The following is a 24,383-nucleotide window of genomic DNA, read 5'->3' on the forward strand; positions in this document are numbered from 1 at the left end:
ATACATTCTTTTCAGTGTGTAGACCCTTCCCATACAGAAGGGTAGACACAATAACTATGGCAAAGTCTTTGATCAGAAGATTTGGCAAGCCAGTTCGCATAAACAGTGACAGAGGCACCCATTTCCTCAAGGCATCTCGTAAAGGAGTTGTGTACTGCTCTGAATAGCCAGCTGAATGAAGCACCACTGCCTGCCTACATCATCCACAGTCAGTGGGAGTAGTAGAGGGAAGAGAGAAAACGGATACTACATGTATGCTAAACTCTGTGCAGAGACTGTCCTCAAGTGGCCCGAGTCCCTGCCGTTAGTACGGTTTAATATGCGTTGCACTGTTAAATGAAGGGCAGGACAGGCCCCTCCGCCCCCAATGAGGTACTCTTGGACACCAGTATGCCCTTCCCTCATCGCCATCATTAAATAGCATCTATAACAACATTCATCTAAAAGAAGACCATCTCATTAAGTATTGCAATTAATTGCTTCCATGCAGATACGATCTGCCCTGCAAAAGGAACCAGAAGAACCCTGCCACTCCCTTCAGCATGGCAATTTCACATTTGTGCAGGTATTTGGAAAACAGCAATGGCATTCAGGTGTTGTGGACCTTACCAGGTAATTTTGGTCACAAGGACTGCGGTAAATGTTGCGGAGATTGCCACATAGGTACGCACATCATACTATAATAGACTTTGACACCAGACAATGGAAAATAAGCTGCAAATAACTGGTGTGGTGTTTGGACATTGTTATTGCCTTGGAATACTGACTGGCATTTGTATGAGTGAAAACAATTGCAGACTATTCATGTCAACAAAAAGGGGCACCACATCAGATGTGGAGTCCTGGCCCTAGTATTGCAGGCATTACACCATGATCTGGTAATATGGTGGCACTTGTGACTTTGGAAGTTGAGGAGGGGGGAGCTGGGAGGGGGGGGTTACCATGGGAGTGTGGAGTAGACTTGCTTCAGAGTTTTTTCCCTTGACTTTCAAACTAGTGTTCTTCTGGCCAGTAGTTTGGAACGGTGTGCTTCTCACTGAGATCTCTTATTTCCACTCCTCACAACTGCCAAGGAAAAGAAGGCCTGACAGCTATAGTTTAAAGGAATTGAAAAAAAAGTCCTATAATCATAATCTCACTATATCCCTTCTTCTAAAATAGGCATCTCCAACATCATAAAGATCATCAACCCAGGCATGAGCAGGTAAAACTGATGTGACACTTACTCCCTCCATGGGTTAGTTCATTAACCCTGTAAATGGAAGTCGTTCACTTCAAAGAGTAGCAAACCTGGCACTGTGAAAATCACAAATTTGTCCAATATTGTATCCCATAAAATAATCTACTCTTCAGTTAAACATGTGTTCTGGGAAATGTATGAAGATGCTCCTTCCTTCACTAACAGTCTTGCTAATCAAGGAGATACTGTGTAAAAAATAATATGAAAGCATTTTCTGAAAAGGTCTTAGGGCTATACAAACACATTCTTGGTAAACTAATAATTATGAGAATTACCATCAAGCTCCTGTTCTACACCAATAGGAGGTAGAGAACTGGGAGGCCAACATGAGTTAGTCATCACATTCAGGAAAAGAAGACTTAGTCTGGTCTCCGCTGCCTTTAAAACAATTCTAGCAATTCAATCCTGTTTGAAACAAGAATAAATAGTAATAAAAAGCAGACATGAGTTGATATTTTCTGCAAATAAGCAAAGTGAAATACAGTAACAGTTCAAATGTTTTCTGATTTGGATATGAAATGAACATTTTGTGGGCGAGTTTAACATTTCCTATTTGTGCACCCCTCCCCCACTCCAGAGTACACCCCTTGGCAAAACCTATAATTTTTGTAAAAACTATTATTTCACAGAATAGCTAACTTGTGGTAATCGCTCGCTCCACTGATGGGACTTTTATTTTCCAATGTGATGCAATGCATGTTCACTTAAATTGTACATAGATGTGATGAGAAATGATTGGTACCATTTAATAAATCAAAGACCAAAGCGTGGTGAGATTCAAACATTGCAGAAATTAGCAGGTATCTGACTGGATGGGAGATCAAGAAAGAGGTACAGTCAGACTGTAGGTGTCACTCCACTCCTCCCAATCTGGATTAGTCTGGGGATAACAAAAAAAGTTCCATTGGGCTTCTCTGAATGATAGGGGTTGAGTGGCAGTTTCAATTTTAGCTTGCAACTTTCAAATGATTGATTACATCAATTACATTTCAGATAATGCGCATCAATATGAAAGGAATGTCCATGTGTTAGAATATACCATAAAAACGCACTGGTTTGAAAAATCTAAAATTCAGAAACAAAATATTTGTTCATTCCAGGAATAACAGTTAAAGACAGTTTCTAAAAGGAGGTTAAACTGCTTTCCATAGGTACATGGATTATGAAATGACAAAAAGGTAGTCATCCGAGAGATTGGATCCAGGCATCCTCTGCAACATCTCCCGATCAGGGTCTGGTTTTTCTTGCATGTGGAAACCCAGAGTCGCAAAACACCTATCCATCACGCCTCTCCTTTTATAGGCTTGTGTCTATTATTTTCCTCACATTAATTGCAATGTTTACTCGTGCATCCCTGATAACACCTGCATGAAAGACCATCTCACACTTTAGTGTGATCCACCTTTCCCAATTGTCCTGTACTTTGTTTTAGTAAAGTCAATCACAAAGGAAAGAAAGGAAGACCAGTTAGTAACAAGAGTTGGTGCTGTGGAAAAATGTGCATACGTTGCAAAATATAATCTCAAATGAGGGGAAATTATTTTATGAAGAGTCTATCCTCTTCCTGAACTGAAAACTCAAATATAAAATGAAAAACCAACCAAATTTCCCATGATTTTTTTTTTTTAAACAACCACAAAAAAAAAAACCTTTGAGGTTCATAAAAGGCGTTGCTGAAAGAGACACACTTTCAACTTGTATAGATTTCTGCTGGGGCTTGCAGCAAAACCACAATCTCCAGTAATATCCTTGCTAGACCCCCAGGGGTTCTCTACTGGAGAAGGTGAAGGCAGAGGCAAGCAAGTAGCAAGTGGTGGGAACACGTCCTAGGACGGTACTCACCTCTCCACCATGACATCCAGTACCTTCCGTTAACTCAGGGGGGGGAGGAGGAAGATCAAGGGACTATCAAATACAAGGTCAACAGGATAGATAAAATAAAAAAAATTACTTTTGATCACAAAGTGGAATGATGTTAGACATAAGTGTTTAGCATTAATTCTTATTTTTACAATGCACTAACTGCATTTGATGGCTTAACCAAACTATTCCTGAGGTATATTTTTCACATAAGCATTTTGCGCCAGGATAACAAATTGCTCAAAACTTTCAAGGGACAACCTTCTTTCGGGAAGGTGCTTCATTACCACCGCAAATATTAAAAGTGGTGCAATTTTGAAACTACTCCCACTGTGTAGGCAAGTAAAATCGATAAAGGCCTAGTTTCATTTTTGTTATCGAATCTCTGGTAAATAAGATCACTTGTGCATTTTATCTTGCCATTCATTTTGAGTGGATTTAGAGGATAGTACGTCAATGTCTTGACACGCATTACAGGCATGTAAGAACGTTGTGGGCGGGGCAACATCAGAATCCACATCCCATCCATACATCATGGATTGCCAAATCGTACAGAATTGTATGGGGTTTGTTTTCAATGGGTGCATTTGAGCCAGCCCAACCACTCTACCTCTTTAGCAATAGGAATAAAGTGTTGTACAGCATTCACATGTTTTGGATTTTAAAATATTTTCCATAGATAGGCAGATCTGCAAAAAATTCTGATTTTAACCTTCTGTACAGAGATCCCAAAATCATTATAGGTAGGCTAACCTCTGGAGAGACCACCCTTGGATTTCGTACAATACCCATTTGGAAAACATGTTTTTTATTTCCAAGTTTTACACAGCGACAGTTGTAGAGACAAGAAACCCACTTTGTCACTTTAACTGCACTTAGTGTAACCAATTCACGATTGCTTTTCAATCTACAACTGCATCCTATTGCAGCTCAGCAACTGGGGAGCTTCTGGACAGCTTGACCTAATGTAATCACAAGGCAAATGGCTCATTTACTTTAAGCAACAAAATTAACCCCATCTCAATTGTATTTTAATTTTCTTCTGGAACGTAATGACGGATTCAGATCGGGAGTGATCTATAAAAAGTTTGCAAGGAATCAATAACAATGAGTGGGAGTCTAACTAAGGGGCACTCCTGAAGAAACAAACTTGCAGAAAATGCTCAAGAAGCTGCTGCCGGTGCTTTTGTTTAAGAACACCAAAACTTCAGCAACGACTAAAGACTATTGGTTTGGAGTAGCAAACTACACCCGTTGAGGAACTAGTGGCGGTTGCAAGTCAATGTGTTTCGACAGAATGCATACTAAGGACTACTCAATTACAGAATTTCCAGCTGGTTGAGCAAGGATTATGTATTTAAATGCTAACAAATTCAAATGTGGGAAGTTCAGCGGGTGGAGCAGGTAAAGCAAGCCAATGTGAAGGGGAAGAGGTAGAGGGACGAGGTGGTGGTGCCACTGACTGACATTCAGATTCACATTAATGGGATTGTGACAAGTAACACTGCATGTTACTATTACAAGCGGGACTGAGTCCAGTATCCTAATAGACATTCACTTCAGGTCACCGAAACGCCCTGTTTTTATCTACAAGCCAAACACCATCACGCTGTTAGGGAAGACAAAGGGAAAGTGTTATCATTGTTCATGTACTTAAAACTGCTGTCCAAGAAAGTTCATCTGCTGAACAAAAAGTTGAAGGGAAAAATATACCCTTTTAAGATAATGTTGCAAAGCTCTTAAATAAAAGGATTTGCCAAATGTGCCACATTCTTGGGTATTTTTATTAATCCTTTGGTTCACCCTGCAACTGCCCAGTTATCAGTATCTATCAGATTTCTGATTTTCAAGAATTCATTCTTTTTCTGGTCTCCTGTGAATTTATTGGACATGGGTCTGTTATGCAAATTGTGCTGCACTATTTACTGTACTCTGATGGAGTGCGTTTAAGAATAATAGGTGAACAAGAAAATGCAGCACTGGCAATTGTTGCAGGCAGAGCCATAGCAGGTACAGAAAGAGGAAATTAGTCCAACAGATTTGGGTGCGTATCAGAAGCCTTATGATCACAGCATGCAAATGAAGTCAGTTTAATCAAGACATACAGATCCACACATATCCAAGTACACCCAGCAAAACCTTTCCTGAAAAGAAAAAAAAAACCTATATCCTCTGAAACAGGGTACCGACTATACGTAGATGTTATTAGGGCTTGCACTGTACACCACTGCCATTTGCATTGCACCCAAGCGCTTGTGCGAACTTAATGCGAGTCGGGTTGTTTGGTTAGTTAGAAGGAGATGGGCAGAGTAGGTAAGATTGCAGTGCTAGTTGTTGAGATTGCAGTTCAGAAATACCCTGAGCTATGTGTGCGTGTCTGCTTTCTAGGTGTGGAGTGTAGGTTTTTAGGCCCGAGAACGGACGTTGTGCTTGTAGCATGGGTGTGCACTGGCCAGAGGCTAGGTATGTCCGTTTGAGTTAGAGGTGTTGTTCTTAGTCTCTGGAGAGAGGGTCTTTTAAAAGCAGTGTGTGAATAACTGGCTTGTGTGCTAGGAGTAAGATGGAGAGAAAATTGGTAAGGGGGTGTGTTACTGTGGGTTTTCGTAGTGCTTTCAAATCACTGGTCTTGCGCTCAGTTGCTTTGTGCCAAGTGACAATCAGCTTTTTGTGGTTAATGTGTTAAGATGTCCTGTGTTGTGGTTTAGAAATTCTGGGAGAAAGGAAGGCATTCCCTTAGGGTTTAGTCAGTGTTGTCTTCTAGGCGTACTGTTCCCTGAATGCCATGTAGTATGATTTAAGCGTACTGTTTGAAGCTGGCATGGCATTCCATTGGGTTGCGTTAATGTGTGAAAGTTAACCTACTGAGGTGTGTTTCCGCTGTTTGATGGGTGCAGGGTAAACGTTCTTCCTATTAAAAAGGCAGGTTTTTAGATTTTTCATGAATTTCAGGAGGTCCTGTACGGTGACAATTTCCATTAGTAGTGAGTTCCAATATTTGGAGACCATAGTGGAAAAAGCATAGCCTTCAGTGTCGGCAGAATCTTCTGGTTTCTAATAGAACATGGTTTCTCGATCTTGGGTCTCGGAAGGTCAAGGAGAAGAATTTTCCACTCTACCAACCAACCAAAGGCTCAATGGGCAATGCATAACGCCATAGAGGGCATCCTTATATTGGTTTGTAGCCAGTGGAGGACTCTGGGAGCCAGTACTGTGTTCCCTGCTAATGAGTAGAAGCAGTAGCCTGGCTGCTTTGTTTTGGATTTGTTGAAGTTTGTGTGTGAAGTAGTCTAGCAAATCTAATTAAATGCAGATTACTTAGAGGAAAGATTACGTAGAGGAATCAGAGATGATAGACTGACTGTGCGAAAGAGGTAAGACACAAGCCATTGGCTGGAGAGGAGATGGTAGAAGCACATTTTGACTATGACCGAGTTCTAGTTCGAGTTGGAGTTCCATTAATACGCCTAGGCTCCTGATCTCCTTCAATGGTTTGACAACAGTATCCCATTTGCAAACGCCATGGTGGAGGTTAGTCATCATCCATTCCGTTACTCACATGTGACAGTTGCCGAGGCTGGTGCTGGAGTTTCCATAGGCCATTTTGAATAAGATCTGTGTGTTCTCGGCATAACTAACAAGTTAAGCCCGTAGGATTTAATGATCTTAATCAATGGGGTCATATAGATGGTGAATAGGAGCAGCTAATGTCTTCATCCCATAGGAATTCAACAGGTAATGAATGGGTTGTGGTTTCGAAATGAAAAGGGTGAGCCAGGTTATTTCTGTTGGGAACAATCTCATCCACTGTAGAGTATAGGGTTTGGGAGTCTGGTTTATTCAAGCTTTCGAATTGGTATACCAGTGGTCATCTCGGTTGAAGGCCATGTAGAGGACTAGCATACATGTGCCGAGGTGACGTCAGACGTTTAGGTCGTCCAAGAGGAAAAGGAGTGCAAATTTGGTGCGTCTCATAGGTCTAAAACTGATTTGCGAGCGATCTAGTGATTATTATACTCCACATTCCAAGATTTGGATGTATACGTAGCCCTCTAGAATGTTGCCTGTGTACAGAATGTTGGAGGAAGAGCAAAAATTGTATCGTACCAAAATAACAAAAAAAAATAATAAAAACACGTTTACTGCACATTCGGCAGTAAACAAAAATGACGAATTCCCATTATACCGTCCAAGAGGGATGCAGTGGTGTTCCCTGCTCCTCTTGCACAGTAGAATGGGTTCAGGTATTAAATGTTCAGGGACTAAATGTAAACCGAGGGACACATGAAGAAAATCCCAGGGTCGAATGCAAACAAGTCGACTTTGCAATTTTGTAACTCAAGCTATTGGGATTCGTTTAGATCCAGCAAAAATTGTTGGGGTTTTAGGAGGGGCCAGCAGCTTTTTTCATAATGCATTAGTGTGGGCACTCGTGACAATATTGGGGTGGTCAGGAAAGGTCCCAATGATTAAGAGGGGTTAGGGGTGAGGGTGCAACGAAATGGGCGTGAGGTTACAATTTCATATGTATCCAGTGTAGTTAAATGTGAATGGGATATGCTACTTTAAGTGTTACTTTGTGTTCAAGTTGATACATTTAGATTTACACGCACATAGAAACACAAAAGCCAAAAATACCAAATTAAATCTAAAACACGATCCAGAGAGAATGTGCAATGAAGTGCCTAGAGGCTGGGCAGCGAGGAGTGTTCAGAATGTGCATGCAAGGAAGGGGACTAGTCATGAGGACCTACTGTAAGAAGAGAATATTTATTAAACATGCATGCACACAGATACATACACCTGGAGTTTATGTAGTGGGCTTTTATGAATTCATTAAAACTATGCAGTCTGCAATTTGTGCAGTGAATTTTAAGTGACTGGGGGAATCTAGTTCTGCAAGGTTGAATGCTGGAGGAGTAATGATTAACCGAACAGATGGGCAGCTATCAACTGAGCAAGAGTTTATGGCCTGGTAGTTTCCCAGAAAGCAAATGTAATCGCTTAAGTGCATGAGAGCTTGCAGAGGGGTCCGGCCATTTGTTTTGACCAACAATAAACATGGGGTGAGGTGACGCTTGAGGACAGAGTGACCGATACTCAGGGGTTTTCATTGGTTTCTCAGGCTGTGCCAGGCATGCTGAAATGGTAGCCATTTAGATTACAATGGTCCAGGACACCAGTAAAACTGGGGTGGACGAGACCGCTAGCAACAGTTCAAAGGCAAACTGTTTATTCTGCTCTCGCTCATGTCGTTTGATGTATCCGTGTAAACCATGTGCAAATTACATTTAGGATGAAGCGGTCTCAGACCAGCTGGGACGTGTCTGGACTTAAAAAACCATATGGACAATGCGAGAGACCAAGGTAAACCGGTCCTACTCCTACTTCTTGACCCCTCTGCAGCATTAGACCTCACGACCATAATGTCCTGTGCCACGACCTCACCTCCACAGCCAAATCCTCCCCCGACGCCACTGCATGGCTCACCTCCTTCCTACAAGGTAGGACCATGAAAGTTTTCTCTGATCTAGCCTCGGCCTGACCCACCATCATGCTCTGTGGAGTACCCAGAGGCTCCTGCCTCTCCCCTACTCTCTACAACATCTTTACACGCCCCCTCTTTCTCATCCTTGATGCCATTGGTATCTCCTACACCAACTACGCTGACGATACTCGGATGCTCCTCACACTCACAGGCAACTATGACACAGACTCCACGACTCTTAACACCATTTACACCACCATCCAAACCTGGATGGCTGTCAACGGACTCTGCCTAAACTCAGACAAGACAGAACTGCTGCTGGTAGGATCCACTGAAACTCAAAAATCTTACCACACAGTTCATTATCCTCACCATTGACTCCATCAAAATCCCAGTATCTGACAGTGAAAACCCTCAGAGTCTATCTGGACTCCAACCTATCCATGACGAGACAAGTCAATGCAATTGCCTTTACTGCAGCCTACCATGCAAAACTCATTAACGCTGCCAGGCCCCTTCTCTCCTAAGAGAACGGCACTTAAATAACCAGATCTATCACCGGCTCTAGGTTGGACTACTGTAACTTACTCTTCTTAGGGACCTCCACAAAAAAAAAAAATCTAGAAAAAATGCAAGTAATCCAGAACAGTGCTCTGTGTGAAGCCCGAAGTATCTCTAAAAGAGAACATATCTCGGCCGCTAGAAAATCAGCCCACTGGCTCCAAATAAAGGAGAGGGTTATATTGAAAGCCCTGACTCTTAACCATAAATGCATCCACCTCGCTGCACCGGCTAACCTATCACAAAGAATCCACCCCGCCACATCTACAAGGCCAACCAGAACCCTCTACGCAAACATACTCACTGTGCCCAGAGTAAAAAGAGCCAGGGCAGGAGGCGCTAGTTTCCCCTACCTAGCCTCCCAGCACTGGAACGCCCTTCCTATGACGCTTCGTACCGAAGCCTCACTCAATGCCTTCCGCAAAGCCATAAAAACCACTGTGTTCGCCTGATCAACACCTCAGTCCCCGGGGACTACTCACCACATCGCTTGATAAACCTGCAAATGTACCTGCAACTAGCTGACTGTATTAATTTGCTACCAATGTAAAATATACATTAATGTGCTACCAATGTAAACTATGTAAAATGTAAACGATTTATTTTGTACCTCTCTGCAACTAAGTTCCCTACAAGTATCAGCGCCACAATGCCCATGGGCTGTTTGTGCGCTATACAAATGTAAAAAATAAACATTCATATTCAAACTTAGACTGTTTGGTGTCATGACCTACCACAGACAAATCTTAAAAAGGGGTGTGCCATGAACATGATCTAATGATTGGTAGTTGAGATATCAATGCCCAATGAAAATGGAGGAATTGGAGAAAGATGGGATTTCTTTGTATAGATCTGGACCAATCATGTATTGGGAATGGATGGTAAAATATATGGGAGTGTTTCAACTGTTGCAAAAATATATATGGGTCAACTTGGGTGGTTCAGTGAGACTCAGGATAGTTTGACTAGACGGGGTCATCTAGCTACTTCCCGGACAATGGTATAATAGACTTGCTTTACGTACAAACGTGCACTCGTACATTAACTGGTGGGCTTGATTTGGTAAGGTGATTAGGGACCCATCCATACATTTGGCGAGCCAGCCAGGAGCCCAGGCTTTCTGACAAAATTTGGGAGTCTCCTGTATGCACAACTCGGCTGCAGCACTTCTGTGGGGACCAGTCTTCTGGGCACGGTGAAAAAAAAGGTTTACGGGTGCCATATTGGTTAAAGGCAGAATTGGAGCGTGTGTGGAGTTAGTCGAGGGTTACGAGCATTGAAAGATTGAATTCTTTGAAGGAATGAGTGAACTGGTTTACGTTGTAAGTCCTTTGTATATATTTTTACCTAGTTTGTTATTTTAGAGGTGTGAGGTGGTATCCTACTGTAACGTTTACCTGAACTCCGTGGGGGCGTCTGGCTCTGGTGCGTGATTCCTCAAGGAAAGGGTGATTTTCTTCTTAGAAGCATGGATTACTATGCTGCAAAAATGGGTAAAACAACCTTTCTTCACTACAGGAGCTTAAATTGTGTTCACAGAAGTCTCGAGAGGATAACCCAATGAATGAATTCACTGTAGAGAATTTACTACTGCTCACCCTTGTCTTGATTTTGTTGCGATCTCCATCCTGCTCTGGTGCAGCGGCACAAGTCCTGAAAAATTATGAATCTTGTAGTAGTCGATAAAAACTGGAGCCAAGAGGGAGGGATTGGAATTCTGGGGGCGGGGCAGGGATTGGAAAGGGAGTGTACTCATATATATTAGCCTGTACGTGAACGAGGTAAATAATTGGACTCTACTCGGAGGTGATAAATTGGATACACAACATGTAAGGACAGAGAGAGAGCTAGTTATGAGTTTCCCTGAAAACTACAGTATACTATGGAATCTCAAACAGCATGACGTAAGTGAATATAATGGGAAAAATCCATGCACAACGCGGTCGTTAGTGCAACAGTAACGCACAATGAAGGATTATTATAACAAAGCGATCGCAATGGCAACAGCCTCAATTGTGTTCCAAAACTCGGAAATCTTATTCTTAATAATGATATAACTGCGAAAATAAACTTTGTTTTTTTAAAATAAATGTTATTGATTTTTACAACAAACAAAACATAACCATCACACCTGACATTTCCGGTTACAAGCTTTTTAGCATACATTTGCATATTATTTATTACTGTCTTCCCCCTGCCCCATCTTTATCTCGAGCTTCCACCTCAGTTCCTCTGATCCAGCTACCATTTGTCTCCATGCTATCAGAGGTCCCACTTCATCATCCTCCCTCTGCTGGCTGCCTCGTACCATACTACTGTCTCGGCACTTGCCCATTTCAGGAGATCGTTCCACCATACCTCTAATCTGGGTCTGTGAGCTGCTTTCCAGTCCATGGCTATTCTCCTTTTGGCCAGAATGTAGGCCAGGTCCTTGAGTTTGCAAACATGTTTCAGGTTGCGTGGTCTGGTAAAAACCCCATCATGCATGCCCATATGGATTCCACATTCTAGCTTAATTACCTTTTCAGATAGTCATAGCTTGACTTCCTCACAGAATTTTCCCACCTCTGGGCACGCCCAGAAAATATGGATCATTCCGGCATCCACCTCCCCGCACTTGGGGCATTTTTGTACTTCTATACTCCCAAATCTGGCGATCTTTTGGGGGGTCATGTATGCCGTATGTGTGACAATCTGTGGCAGCCTCGCATTCCAAGACACCTTTTATGATATCTCTGGGCTCTTTCCCACTGCCCGTCGTGCATAGGTTCTCCCGCTTGCTCCTCCCAGTCCCATCTCAATTGGAGCAACTCCTTACCCACTCTAGACATCACCAGTTCTTAGATCCGGGATATTTAGTGCCCTCCCTCCAAGATATCATACATCTTTTCTATGGCAGTGTCAGGTTGTTCTGCTAGTGCTATTTCGGACCACGTTTCCTTCACCCGTTTAATTATTCTAGTGTATGTGATATATTGCCCCATATGAACCCCAGTTTCGTACACTATTATTTGGAAGTCCAGTGCCTTCCCCTCTTGCCATACATCTCTCAAGGTCGCTAGGCCTACCAGCTCCCAGTGTTTGCGGATCCTTTCCTCAGTTGCTCATCCACCCCGCACAGCGTCACGAGTGGCGCCTGCAGGGAACATGGGGTTGGGTTTCCCACAGCTCGGCTTTGCGCCATGTCTTCCAGCCCAGGTCCAGCAATCTCGATCGCCCATGCAGCTCTGGTTTGGACAGCCACATCAGTTCTTTTAGGAAATAAGGGTCGCAGTCACCCTTCAGCAATCTAGATTCTGCTGTCTTGTCTTCCGACAGCCACCTAGCGACATATTGTAGCTGCCCTGCCAAATGGTATATCTCAAAGTTTGGCAGGTTTATGCCCCCTCGGTCATACATATTCTGTAATTTCCATAGGGCTACTCTGTTTCTGGAGTTGTGCCACAGGAAACCTCTACATAAAGTCTGGAGTTTAATAAAAAAGCGTTTTGGGCACCATGTATGTGATACTGGCGAAGAAGTGTATTAGCCTAGGCAGGACCACCATCTTGAGCAAGGCCGCCCTTCCGACCATGGCAAGGGGGAGCTTTGCCCAGAGCCCCCTGCGGTTCTTGATACATTCCACTGCCCTCTCCGTGTTATATTTGTGCTCGTCTACGATCGTGTGATATATATTAATTCCCAGGTATCTGAATGTTCTGGTCTGCCAGGCTATCTGCAAAATAGGTACGTTTTGCTGTGGGACTCCTCTGTACCTCCCCAGGGGGAACATGTATGATTTTTTGGGGTTCACCGATATGCCCGAAAGAGTCGCATAGCGCTCCATCACCTCCATGATGTATTGCAAGTTTTCCGCTGGATACCGCAGGTATAGCAGCATATCATCTGCATACTGTGGTTGAGGCTGTGGTTTAAGTCCACGTGTGCTATTTGTATTGTTCCGTGAGTGGGTTGTGCTCTCCCACGTCTCCCGATTGCTGCCACTCCTATTGCCTTTGTATTCCAGCCCTTGTTGGCCCGTGTCACCACCTCCGCTATTTAGAGTCTGTGGTCATATGCCGGCCTTGCGTCTGGCCCGACGATTCTGTGTATGCTTCAAGGCCTCTTTCCTGCGCTCCTTGATCTTACTGTGATGTGTCTGCCAGTGCCTTGCGGTAGCCCCCTTACGTCTGTGCCTTTGAGTCCCCTTCCAGCCTCAGCACTGCATGCTCCATTACTGTTGTATATGGTTTGCTTTCTATGCATTCACGGTCTGCTTTCTTCCAGCTATCCCAGGTTGTGTCTGGGACGTGCCGAATATCTGCCTTGTCTAGTGTTTAGGTAGCTGGGCAGCGGGTACATTGTCTGTGTCTATTTATGCCGCGCAGCTACCAAGGCTTTATTTCTTCCTTTTCTCTCATGGGTTGTGCTCTTTGCTTTCCCCTCTGCTTTCTGATTGAGCGCTGTCCCCAACGCCTCGTTAGTCAAACCTTTTGGCTGGCACTCTGCAATCTTCTACAGTGCGCGCCCACACAGAGCCTCTCGCCCTGCTTGTTGTTATCCACAGTTTGCAAGGGGATGCCCAGGGATTCACGCCTGGATCGCCAGCTGGATGATATTGTTTACACGTGTCCGCTCTTATTCATAGCACCTTTGTTATGGAGGGCTCTCCTTGCGTCCAGGTATGTGGACCGGCTCACTCATCACTTCGTGGCACCCCTTCTGGCGACAGCCGCTACTGCTGGTTATTCTTGCTTTTTTGAGCCTGTGTCCCACGTTTACCATACCCTCGGGTCTGCAACCCCGGCGTAGTATTCCTGCCAGGATGTTCGTGTTGCTCGGGGCACACCCACTTCTCAGACAGTATTCTGTGTCCTATGTAGGCTGCTTTAACCAGTTACACATTGCGTTCTGTTTTGATGGCCCATTCGCCGTCACTGGCTTTTACGGCCATGGGCGCTTCCCCCTGCGGTGCCTTCCTCCTTACTTTTGCCAATGTCCTGATGCAGGTCCGTGTCCGCTGTTCCCTCACGGTCCCAGCGTTCGGCAGCCTTATGTCCAGACGCCTTCTATTTGCCTTTGGTATAAATTGCCCCAATGTTATTGTATTCCACGTCCATTCGGGCTGCCTGTGACCCCCAGTCTGCCCTGTCTCTGCTGCAGCATGCGCTTTCCCGGGGTTCAGTTCTGCAGCTTGGAATCCTGTCCCTCACTCGGCTGACTCTCAGTCAGCACCACTCATTTGCCTGCTCATCCACTCGTCGCCCCCTACATAGGCGTTGCCTTTGTGCGTGACACAATGCATCTTCCAGTTAGTTCAATCCCGTTCTTCTTTCGCCCGCTTCATGCACTGTAGTTGTGTGAACTTCCTTGTTTCTGCTATTTGTATCTTGCCTCCATCTATACGCCGGACTTGTTTTCCATACAGCGCGGGGCTCTGCTTTTCTTGTTTCAGGCCACAGACTTCCTATCTCGTGTCTTCACGAGCCCGGAACCTTCAGTCAGCATACGGGCTCCCTTCCAAAGTCCTGCCGGGCTCCGTTCTCGCTGAGCTACGCGTCTGCCTGCAACATTATTGCTCGTCCGGCTCTTTGCAGACGCTAGGGCTGAAACTGCACAGCCAGATGGCCCCGACGCCGCCCTGCTCGAGTACGCGTCTTCTGCAGCGGTGGTAAGCAGCTGTACCCAACTGGGTGCAAGCCTCGGGGACGGTCCGTTCAGGGAATCGCCCTTTTGAGCATCGGGCATCGTGCACGCTCCAGTCTGTTTTTACTCCCAGGCATCCGAGCCCGTATCTCTGGGGCGAGGTGCCCCAGCACGTTGTACCATTCAGCTGTGCCTGCACTTTGTTCCTGTTGCACTGCCATCGCGCTGCCAAATCTTCCAGGTTAAATGCTTTGTTCTCACTCTCGGTCCGCCATTTTGTATCTTCCTTCGTCTCAGGCCCTCGCAATCTTCGTAATGTGCAGAACTTTGTTCCAGTACGTCCCGTGGGCACCAAAGTTCAGCAGGCACGTCCAATGTATTCACGTGATTCTCAGTAGTCATAGGCATCCGTGTGTGCTCCATCTGTACGGATCATTGCAGGAGCTCCTCTGGAACAAGTCTTCTTACATGGCCCTCGTAGCCACACCCCCGCTGTGAAAAACTTAAGGTAAGTTAACCTGGGCGAACATCGGAAGACGCAAGAATGAATAAATCAAACAGGCATTTGTTACTTGCGGTTTTGTAGAAGTTCAGTGAAAATCTTGCCAGTGAGAATGTAACGGACGCTTGAACAGGAAGCTGAAGGGGAAGCCAGCGTCTGACAAGAACGCCTCAGGATACGGTCCACTGAGGAGGCAAACTGAAGCGGCAGGGACGAAAATGGCAAGGAAAAAACAGGGGAAACTAATACGGAGAGAAAATAAAATAAATGGACCAAAAACTATAAACCACTGAGGCTGAAGAACTGTGACAGGAACCGCGGTAACAACGCGAAGCGCAAATTCCAGGAGGGCGGGGCTTATAAAGGCAGAGGTGAAGAAAGGCATAGACTAACACTGCTAAACCAGGGGCGACCAGCAGGACGGCAATATTAGGTGACCAGGCAGTAGGTTACTCATGCAATTCAGAACTCTTTATGTGTAGCCCAAGTGAGGCAAGCTAATAACCAAATCATCTGGGGAACTAAAGTGGGTAACTTGCCCGTGATCATGACACCCACCCAGCATGTTCGTTGTAAGGTTTTTTTTCCGTATCCTTCAGTTTGTTTGTCTGGAGCTCTCGCAGTGAGGTGGCATCTTTTGGTAAGTCCACCCGTAGAAACCTTCCTGGAGTAGACCCGTGGCATTCTTCATTCTGTATCGACTTTGCCGGCGGAGCCCTCGCCTCACTTTTCTTGGTTAGTCCAAGTAGTGAAGGGGGATCTTCATGTAGTCAGGAAAAGACAGTGTTGTTGTAGAGAACACCATACTATTGATGAAGAGAGCAGCGGTGTTGTAGGGGAAAACATTGTGCTCCTTCTATGCTCAAGTGAAGGAGAGGAGATATTGGCTGGCGTGTGTTTTTTGATACGATGCTGTCTTTTGTATAAGAGTGAGAAGTATAATTAAAGTAAATAGCCAAGTTAGATTATTGCAGTGAAAGTGAGTTAAGGAGTATTCGTGGGGAAAGATCAGAAACCAGGAAGGGAGAAAAAAAGTGTGTTCTTCGGGTGGAGATTATGTGGGGCCGGTTCGGCTACTGTGTTATTTTTTGAGAAATTATTTTGGGTAATTTGGGTTACAGTATTGAGACTCAGTTGAATCATTTGTGTTAAGTATTCTCCGACTATAAGGTGAAGATTCTAAAAAAGGATTGGGAATGGCTGCAGGAAAGCAAGGTAAAAATGCTCAATTCTTGGCCTATCGAGGGGCCTATGATTGGGGGATATTTAAGAACCTGCATACCTTTTTAACGAGGCACAAAGACGAATAATTAGAGAAGCGGTTAAACATCTTAGAGCTATGGAGGATGTATGAAAAAGGCAGGAAGGGCCAGAACGTAACAATCTTAGAAGAGGAGCCAAAAAAGGAGGGTGCAGGCATTCTTTCTGCAACACCCCCATATGGGTACTATCCTTTATTACCCGCTGAAGGGTAAAAAGACCCTGAGCTCGAGCCACCTTTTCCCCCAGCGGCCACTGCAGTGTTTGTGAGAAAGACACAGCCAACACCTCCATTGGTTACAATTCCTAGAAAATGGCCTATTGAGGAACGTGTAAGGGTAACTCCTTCAATGGTAAGTGCTGCAGAAAGGTTGAAAATGGAGCGGAAAGGACAATGAATGTCGATCGCTTTCACAGAGGAAGGTATAGTATGCTCTACTCCAGGTTTGTATCCAGTAAAAGAAGCAGAGCGTTTGCATGCATACTGAATGGACAGTGCAATGAGCGAGGTGTCTGTACATTCAACTTTGTTTCTTTATTGGGTAATGGCTTTGTGGAGTTTTGTGCAGGGAATTTAAGATCAGACATGGTAGGCACCGATTAGGTTTTAATTTCGGCCTTTTGTGTGGCAGAAGGCAACACCAGACACCAGTGTTACAATTCTCTTAGATGTCGTAGTCATCAAGAACAACAGAGAGGATGTCAGTGGTGCACAGTTCTGTGCATCGCTAAGGGACGTCTTCGACGAGCAATTGCTCGAAGACACAGGAGAGATGGTCTTTGAGATTGGGGTGCCTTGCCAGATAGCGATAGAGCAAAGTACCACCACAGAATATGCTCATAGTTAGAAATACATCACCAGATTGAGAGGAGTATTACGAGAAGTGCTGGACCATTTACGGACCAGCAAACCTCATGATGTGGGGCTACGAAAAAGTGTTGCAGCAGTGCAAATATAATTGAAACCTGGTGCGTTATTACCACGGCTTAAGCAGTACCCCATTACTAGAGAGGCGTATGAGGGGATTTACGAGACCATTATGTGTTGTTAAAGCAAGGCATAATACAACCTTCTGTGTCCCCATGTAATACGGCCATTTACCATTTTTAGAAGGCCAAGGGGTCCAGTATTTGCGCCCGTTCAATAATATTTAGGCAGAATTTTCATTGGTACCGAACCCTGTCACCGTTCTCTGTAATATCCCTAGTGGGTCGACCTACTTCACAGTGAGTGATTTAAAAAAAATCATTTTTCTCTGCACCCTTACACCCCGATTCTTAGTACGTCACAGTGTTTATGTATCGTGGTCAGAGATCCAAGTACATGCGGTTGCCCAGGGCCACTGTGAATCTCATGTTTTTTTAACAGGGTAGTTCAAATGGATTTGTGGAATTTACATGTGTCCAGTAGTGGATGATTTACTAGTCTGCAACACTTCAGAAGAGCAGTGTCAAGGAGGTTCAATAACGCTGCTCACCCTGCTTGCGGAGAAGGTCTACAAAGTAGACAAAGAAAAATTGCTTTGCTGCTATATAGAGGTAGTATATTTAGGGCAAGTGATCTCGTCTGCAGGAAGGAAGGAAGGTAATGCCAGAGGGCCACCGCAGTTCAGATTACACCTCGGTAAACATTGCTAGGGCACACACCTTTAGTGTATTATAGCAGACTCCTAGACCCAGTGATGCAGGGACAGTTCCCTTGTGATCATTCTTTAGCAGCAGTGGATTTTGCAATTCAAACATCTTCAACCATTACTATGGGTTGCCCAGTGACATTGTACGTGAAGCATGCAGTTTTTGCATTCCTGGAAAAGTCCAGGTCAACTTTGACGACAGAGTTTCGTGACACAAGGTTATTTAAACACATACATTGATGCATGACGTACGGTGTCACCTATTCAATCCTGCGATATGTGTAGCCGAGCCAGTGAACCACGATGACACTGTTCATGATTATGAGGGAGAAGAGGAGGTATAGAACAAATAGTAGATGTGCATGGTTTTGCAGCAGATAACGTATGGCACAGCCACATAAGGAGGGTTAGGAGAGGGAGATCTGAAGGATTTTGATACATATGCTCGCTCATCCCCCATGCTTCTGGTGTCCCTAGGTTGTTTATTTAGAATGAAATGGAGTTAGCAGACGCACTGTGTCTAGCGCATCTAGCTGTGTCCCGGGTCTGAGGGCAGTTCAAAGGGATATGAGTCAAAGCAATCATTTTACTTGTTGACTAAGAATGTTCAGCTACAGATTGCAAAGAGCTGAAGGAGGTTTGGTGTATGCAGAGTGCAACTGAGTTTCGAAGGGGCTATTTGGACCAAACACTGATGGGAGAAAGGGGTGAAGAGTCGCAGAGCTGGAGGAATGAGGGAATTCTCAGAAGAATGTGGACTTGTGTTGCAAAACTATTTACAGTATCCAACGTGGTTCAAGGAGCCAAAAAAACCTGTTAAGGTACAGGCACTTACCCATTTTCTCGGTTTTAAAGGGTGATGGCACAGTGCCAATTGGCACAAATGGGAACTGAAGCCATACACTTTGCATCGCCGACCTGGTTGGAGGTACAGCTGCTCTTTTGGAAATGTTTTTGTCATGCGGATTGTAGGTCTACAGGCGGTTGCCTCCAGCCTGGCGAAAGGTGTGCAGTTTCACTACATTACATGTGCCGGACATTGTCATTCCGGAACAACATTTGGTACCGACTTGCTCAATGCCCAAAGACACATATGTGCCCCCTCTGTCTTCTGTGCCCCTTGCTTCCCCTTTATCACCACACATGGACATGTGAGGTTGGCATCATGGAAGGAGACACAGATCACAAATTCAAAGTTTAATAATGATTTATTAAGACAATGTCAGGATGGAGTAAGGCTTATCTTGTCCTAAGCTAAGGTGGGGTTTCCCTACCTAAAGAAACTAAGGAAAGTCTGTCAGAATGTTCAACTGAAAAGTCTTTGGCCAAAACCTATGTGTGCCGTCACAACTATTATGTTCAATTTACCTTTGTTTAGAGTTGAAGAAATTCAGTTTTAAAGGATCAGAGTGCCCTTCCCCAAGTTTAATACATTTGAGGGTAACAGTTCCAAAGCACCAATACTTTCCCAAGTTGAATGATCAACTACAACACAAAAAGAAGTATCTTGAAGCTTTAACTGTAGCACAAGACTTTACTACTCAGGGCTCCCTTCCCCATGTGTTCCTTCTTTCACCACAGCAAAACTTCCTCGTTAACCTCCAGGCATTCGCTGTTCTTGGCTCAGTTTTGTCAGTTCCTTCTCATCTAAATATTTTGTGAATTGCTATTTTGTGTTTAGAGATGGAGCAGGTGCTGATCAGGCTTCAGTGCATCATGCCTTCCACCTCTGGATCCTGTGTCAGTGGTACTGGATGTCCTCTCTCGATTCCATGTCCTAGGTGCGAGCCAGAGTCCACGTTGTCACTTGGTTGTGGGAGTCGGGAGCTGAACAGAATTTGCTGTTAAAGAAGTGCAGTGGCTGGTGTTGATGAGGTCAACAGTTTCCAGCAAAACTATTGCAAGGTGTTATTTCTGTTTTTTCCCCCTCAGTTTCAAGTCCAATCTCATGTCCCTGGTCCTCCGTCAAGACGATGCCAGAACATCTTGACAAATGAGCCTCTTGTGCTAGAGAGAAATCCAAGAAAGAGGATCCTGCTGTTTGCATAGTTTGTCTTTCCGAATTTCATGCTCTGGGTTCCCACCCCACCCCTACAGATAAGGGGTTCATCGGCCACTTTCAGGCAAATACTCCCGAAAAATGGGGTGTAAAAATACCCCCCCCCCAAAAAAAAACAAAATATGGCCCGTCGTAGTTTCGTAGTTCATGTATTACCACAGGAATAAACAATTAGAATTATGGAAGAGGTCAAATTACTCTTGTAATGTGCATTAATAACTTGGTGCAAAGAAGTATTCCTCACAAAGATTTCTGTTTTACAGTTGAACATATTTGTACTCGTTGTTTATAAAATACTCTCATTGGGACAGGCACTCCTGTTTGTACTCCCTAAAAAAATGTTTACTCCCAACTTCAAAAATAGGGAGTAAAATACTCCAACTTCAAAATATTACCTCGAGCACTGGTACCACCAGTACCTGAAGGGCATAAGAGTCTTACATGACTCATCAGCGATCACAGCACTACGATCCCAGTGCCTGTGGGGTCAACATGCACATTATGAAAATAGCATCATCTGTATGAAAGTCTTCTCTGTGGCACCATCGCAGGCCAGCGCTGGCACTTGAGTCAGAGTGGTGGGGGCATCATGGGCTTCACTGCAATAGTTTGTACACGTCAACATTAATGACATTGGCATCTCAAGGTTCTTTGACCAGGGCCACTTCCCAAGGTCGAAAAACCTTGACAGCCAAACATCTTACAAATTTGACATCAATACCTAGAAACATGACAACTGCTCTTGACAAGGGCTTCTAATTTTAACAGAAAAAGGAGGCACATGCCTATGTCAACTGCCCAATGCAGAGTTGCATATGTTCCTGCAGATGCCCTCAATTGTCAGAGGAGAAATGACCCCCCAATTGATTACAGCACCCCGTAAAATACAAAGTGATACATGTTATCAGGAGGACTACTTTTCCAAGCCATTTACACTCGAGTAAATCCTTGGTAGCAGCACTAGAGGTAAACAATGTATCTGCCACTATTACGCCCTAGAAGAAGGTAAATACTACTGACAAAAAAGAAAGTGCAAAATGAATCCAGAAGCATAGAAGCATGCCCCCTGCTTTCACCCACACAGTTACTTGGTAGCGGCGGAGCAGTGCAACCAGAAGGCTCATCTATTACACCTTCTGAAGAGGAACTTTAACATAAAATGCATCTTTGAATTTGCTTATATGACAAAAGCATATTCATTTTAAAGTTAAAACAGGTTTTTACTTTCGAAAACCAAAAAAATACCCCATTGGGAATACCCAATTTCGGAATCGGAATTAATTTTTTTGACTTCCAAAAGACATAGGGAGCATAATACTCACACATCAGAATCTTAACTGGAGCCATGCCTGGAGGATTGAAGAGAATACGATTTCTGCTCCCAATCCCATACCATCAGGAGTGTCTCCCAACTCATTATTCTAATCTACAGTTTCTACAACTAATTTTAATCTGCAGAAAGGCTGCAGCCATCCTGCAAAGCACGACCGATTTGATTTGAAGCCCTGCAGCCAAAGGAGCAGGACTTGCCCGGATTCATGTGGCGCCGGGCATTTTTCGACACATGGTAAGGTTTTCCCTTCAGCATCGTTGGCCAGTGAAAAAGGCACAGTAATAAAAAAAAAAACTGGAATCCGCATTCACACTCTTTCTCTACAAACACTTTTCTCCAGTTGTGTTGGTAGTGTCACCAGCAAGGTCAACATTTTTCTTCAGCGCTTGCTTATCACAATCTGCTGAATCACTTGAAAAGCAGAATAGGAGAAACATGTTGTGTATAAGAGCCTACACCGCAGTTGTCTGTGGGTTAAGCGCTTTCAGTTAGACTGAGGAGTTTGGGACAGTCTGGTGTCATGCTGCCATTCTCCAAGGGAATAAGAAATTAGAGATTTTGATGACATGAAGGAGGAATGCTTAGCCGTGGACCGAATTATTAGCACAGAAAATTATATTTCAGAGTTATCAACTAAATGTTTCTGCAATTGCTGTATTATTCAGAGATCTTCACGTGCAAGGATGGCTGCCAAATATCAAGGACAAGCAGATTATCGTGAACCTGCCATTGTCGGTTTGCATTTCACAGAGAAAAGGGATTCATGAAAAAAAGCAGGCACCCTTTAGTATGTGGCTCGAGAACAGGGGTCAAACTCTGCACTAGCCACTAGCCATAGGCTTGCGATATTAGACTCTTGGCGAGTAAGAAAGTTGTGCTGTGTGTATGTGTAGAATTGAGGTGGCAAGCGTCTTTTTAGGCTTGGCAAGTAGCTTGCAACTTGAATTTTGCCCCGGGTCTAGAATCAACGACTAAAGTGTATACACAATCTAGTATTTCACCAGGAGTTTTAACGTTCCGGTGGACAGCAACAACAGAACCGACAAGCTCAAAGGAACTCTCTCAAAATGGTACACAGTAAGAGGGTGTCAACCATGACCAGAAGGAGGCAAACCACCACCAGTGAAGCAACAATTTCAACAATTGATCCTGCCCCACTCTAACACAGGAGCGTGTAGAAGCATCTTGGATAACCCTTACAAGGGATGTGGGTGTTGAATATTAAGCCACCTTTTTCTGTACTGGCTACTTCAGTAATCAATGCAGAAGAAAGTAGAGGAAGACGTGCCAACATCACAAAAGGATGGGCAGGGGGAGCAATCTAGTCACTGTACATGTGTGTACAAAAAGAAGAAAACTTATAGATGAGTTGAGTTCAATTCTGGATCTAATATTGTACAAAAATCGGTGAAGAAAGTCAAAAATTAAAAGAAATATTATGGCAGGACACCAGATTGTCCTACTTCTACTGATATTGTAGCCTATCTATGTATTGCTCCTTTAGTGGCCTCTCACCTTGCTGAACTCTTAGACCCAGCTTCCTTTCCCTCCCCCTCCATTACAAAAAAAAAATAAATAAAAAAAGAAAACACGGTCATCCCTCTCCTAAAAAAGCATAAAAAAAGCAAAGGGCTGGCCACAACTTAGCAGTTAACTTTCATCTGTGCTTTTCCTTCCGCTCTACTGTAATGTGCTTGAAAGGCTTGTGTTCAACCGTTTTACACATTTCTTACACATTCACAACCTTTTGGGACCCCATTACAACCAAGTTGCTGCTCCTTTCACTCCACGGAAATGGCTCTTGTGAATGTCTCCAATTTCATTGCCTCTACTAATCACCCCAACTGTCCCTGGATTCCAATTCTCCTGAAGCTGTCCGATGCCTTTGACACAGTCTATCAATCCAATCTCCTTAGTACTCTTTTCTGAGGATTCGCAATCGAGCCCTTGCCCGAGTTGAATCCTATCTGGGACCTCACCAGTTCTGTGTCTGAAGGAACACCACCACCACCCCTCAACTCACTCCAACTAGTAGTGCTACACAGGGTTTGGTCTTTGGTCCTCTCCACTCTACACTTCTGCCCTTGGGGCACTTCTCTCCTCCTTTGGGTTCTCGTGCCAACTCTTAGCGGACACCCAAATCATCTTTGGGTTCTCGTGCCAACTGTTAGCGGACGACACCCAAATCATCTATTTTCCTGGAACACCTTCTGATCTCTTCATCAAAATGTTCACCTGTATCTTAGCCATTAAATATTGGATGGCTTCACACACTGCGATGAACCCTTCCCCTACCTATCCAGTAGAAACCGGACACTCTCCCCTACTCTTCTTTTCGAGACCTCTGCATCATCAATGACCCTTCTCTACTTTCATCTATAAAACTGCAATGACGGCTCACCTACAACCTCCAAAATATTCAGTAAATCAGGCACCTCATTCCTTTCAACACTGCTAATCGCCCCTTAACCACTTCTCTAAACTGGACTAATGTGTCAGCCTCCTATATGGTCACCCCAATTACATTTTCTGTCCTCTCCACAAGATCATTAACTTCACAACCAACTCCTCTCTTCACACCTACTTCCTCTAATCGTCACCAGGCTGGATAGCCGAATATGCAAAACAGAGCCAGATTTTAATGAATTTTTGTTCACAAATCTATCCACGGTAAGAAACCACCCTATCAATCCTCCTCTACATTGCCTTCTCATAATCTTCCCTCTGCCTCTACTACCCTTACGGCACCTCGCCCTCCCTGTGGTTCATCCTGCATGAATTCTCTTCCCCCGGGCATCTGAGGAAAAAAGGGCACATGATTTTG

At 44.3% G+C, this 24,383-nt stretch overlaps 1 protein-coding gene across 2 annotated transcripts in view; it reads right to left on the reverse strand.

Annotated features, from left to right (window-relative positions):
• The window catches only part of PPP2R2D (protein phosphatase 2 regulatory subunit Bdelta), a 306,643-nt gene that overhangs the window by 220,258 nt on the left and 62,002 nt on the right, over nt 1-24,383 (reverse strand). The window contains exon 3 of one of the 2 annotated variants that reach the window (XM_069611440.1): nt 1,516-1,645. The exons of the other annotated variant lie outside the window; for it this stretch is intronic. Within the exon in view, the coding sequence (XP_069467541.1) occupies nt 1,516-1,579 (64 nt within the window). The 5' untranslated portion in view covers nt 1,580-1,645. The remainder of the gene's footprint in view (nt 1-1,515; nt 1,646-24,383) is intronic. 2 annotated transcript variants of the gene reach the window in all.

The sequence above is a fragment of the Ambystoma mexicanum genome, chromosome 8, assembly GCF_040938575.1.
Source record: "Ambystoma mexicanum isolate Mex_15411 chromosome 8, UKY_AmexF1_1, whole genome shotgun sequence".
Taxonomy (NCBI): domain Eukaryota; kingdom Metazoa; phylum Chordata; class Amphibia; order Caudata; family Ambystomatidae; genus Ambystoma; species Ambystoma mexicanum.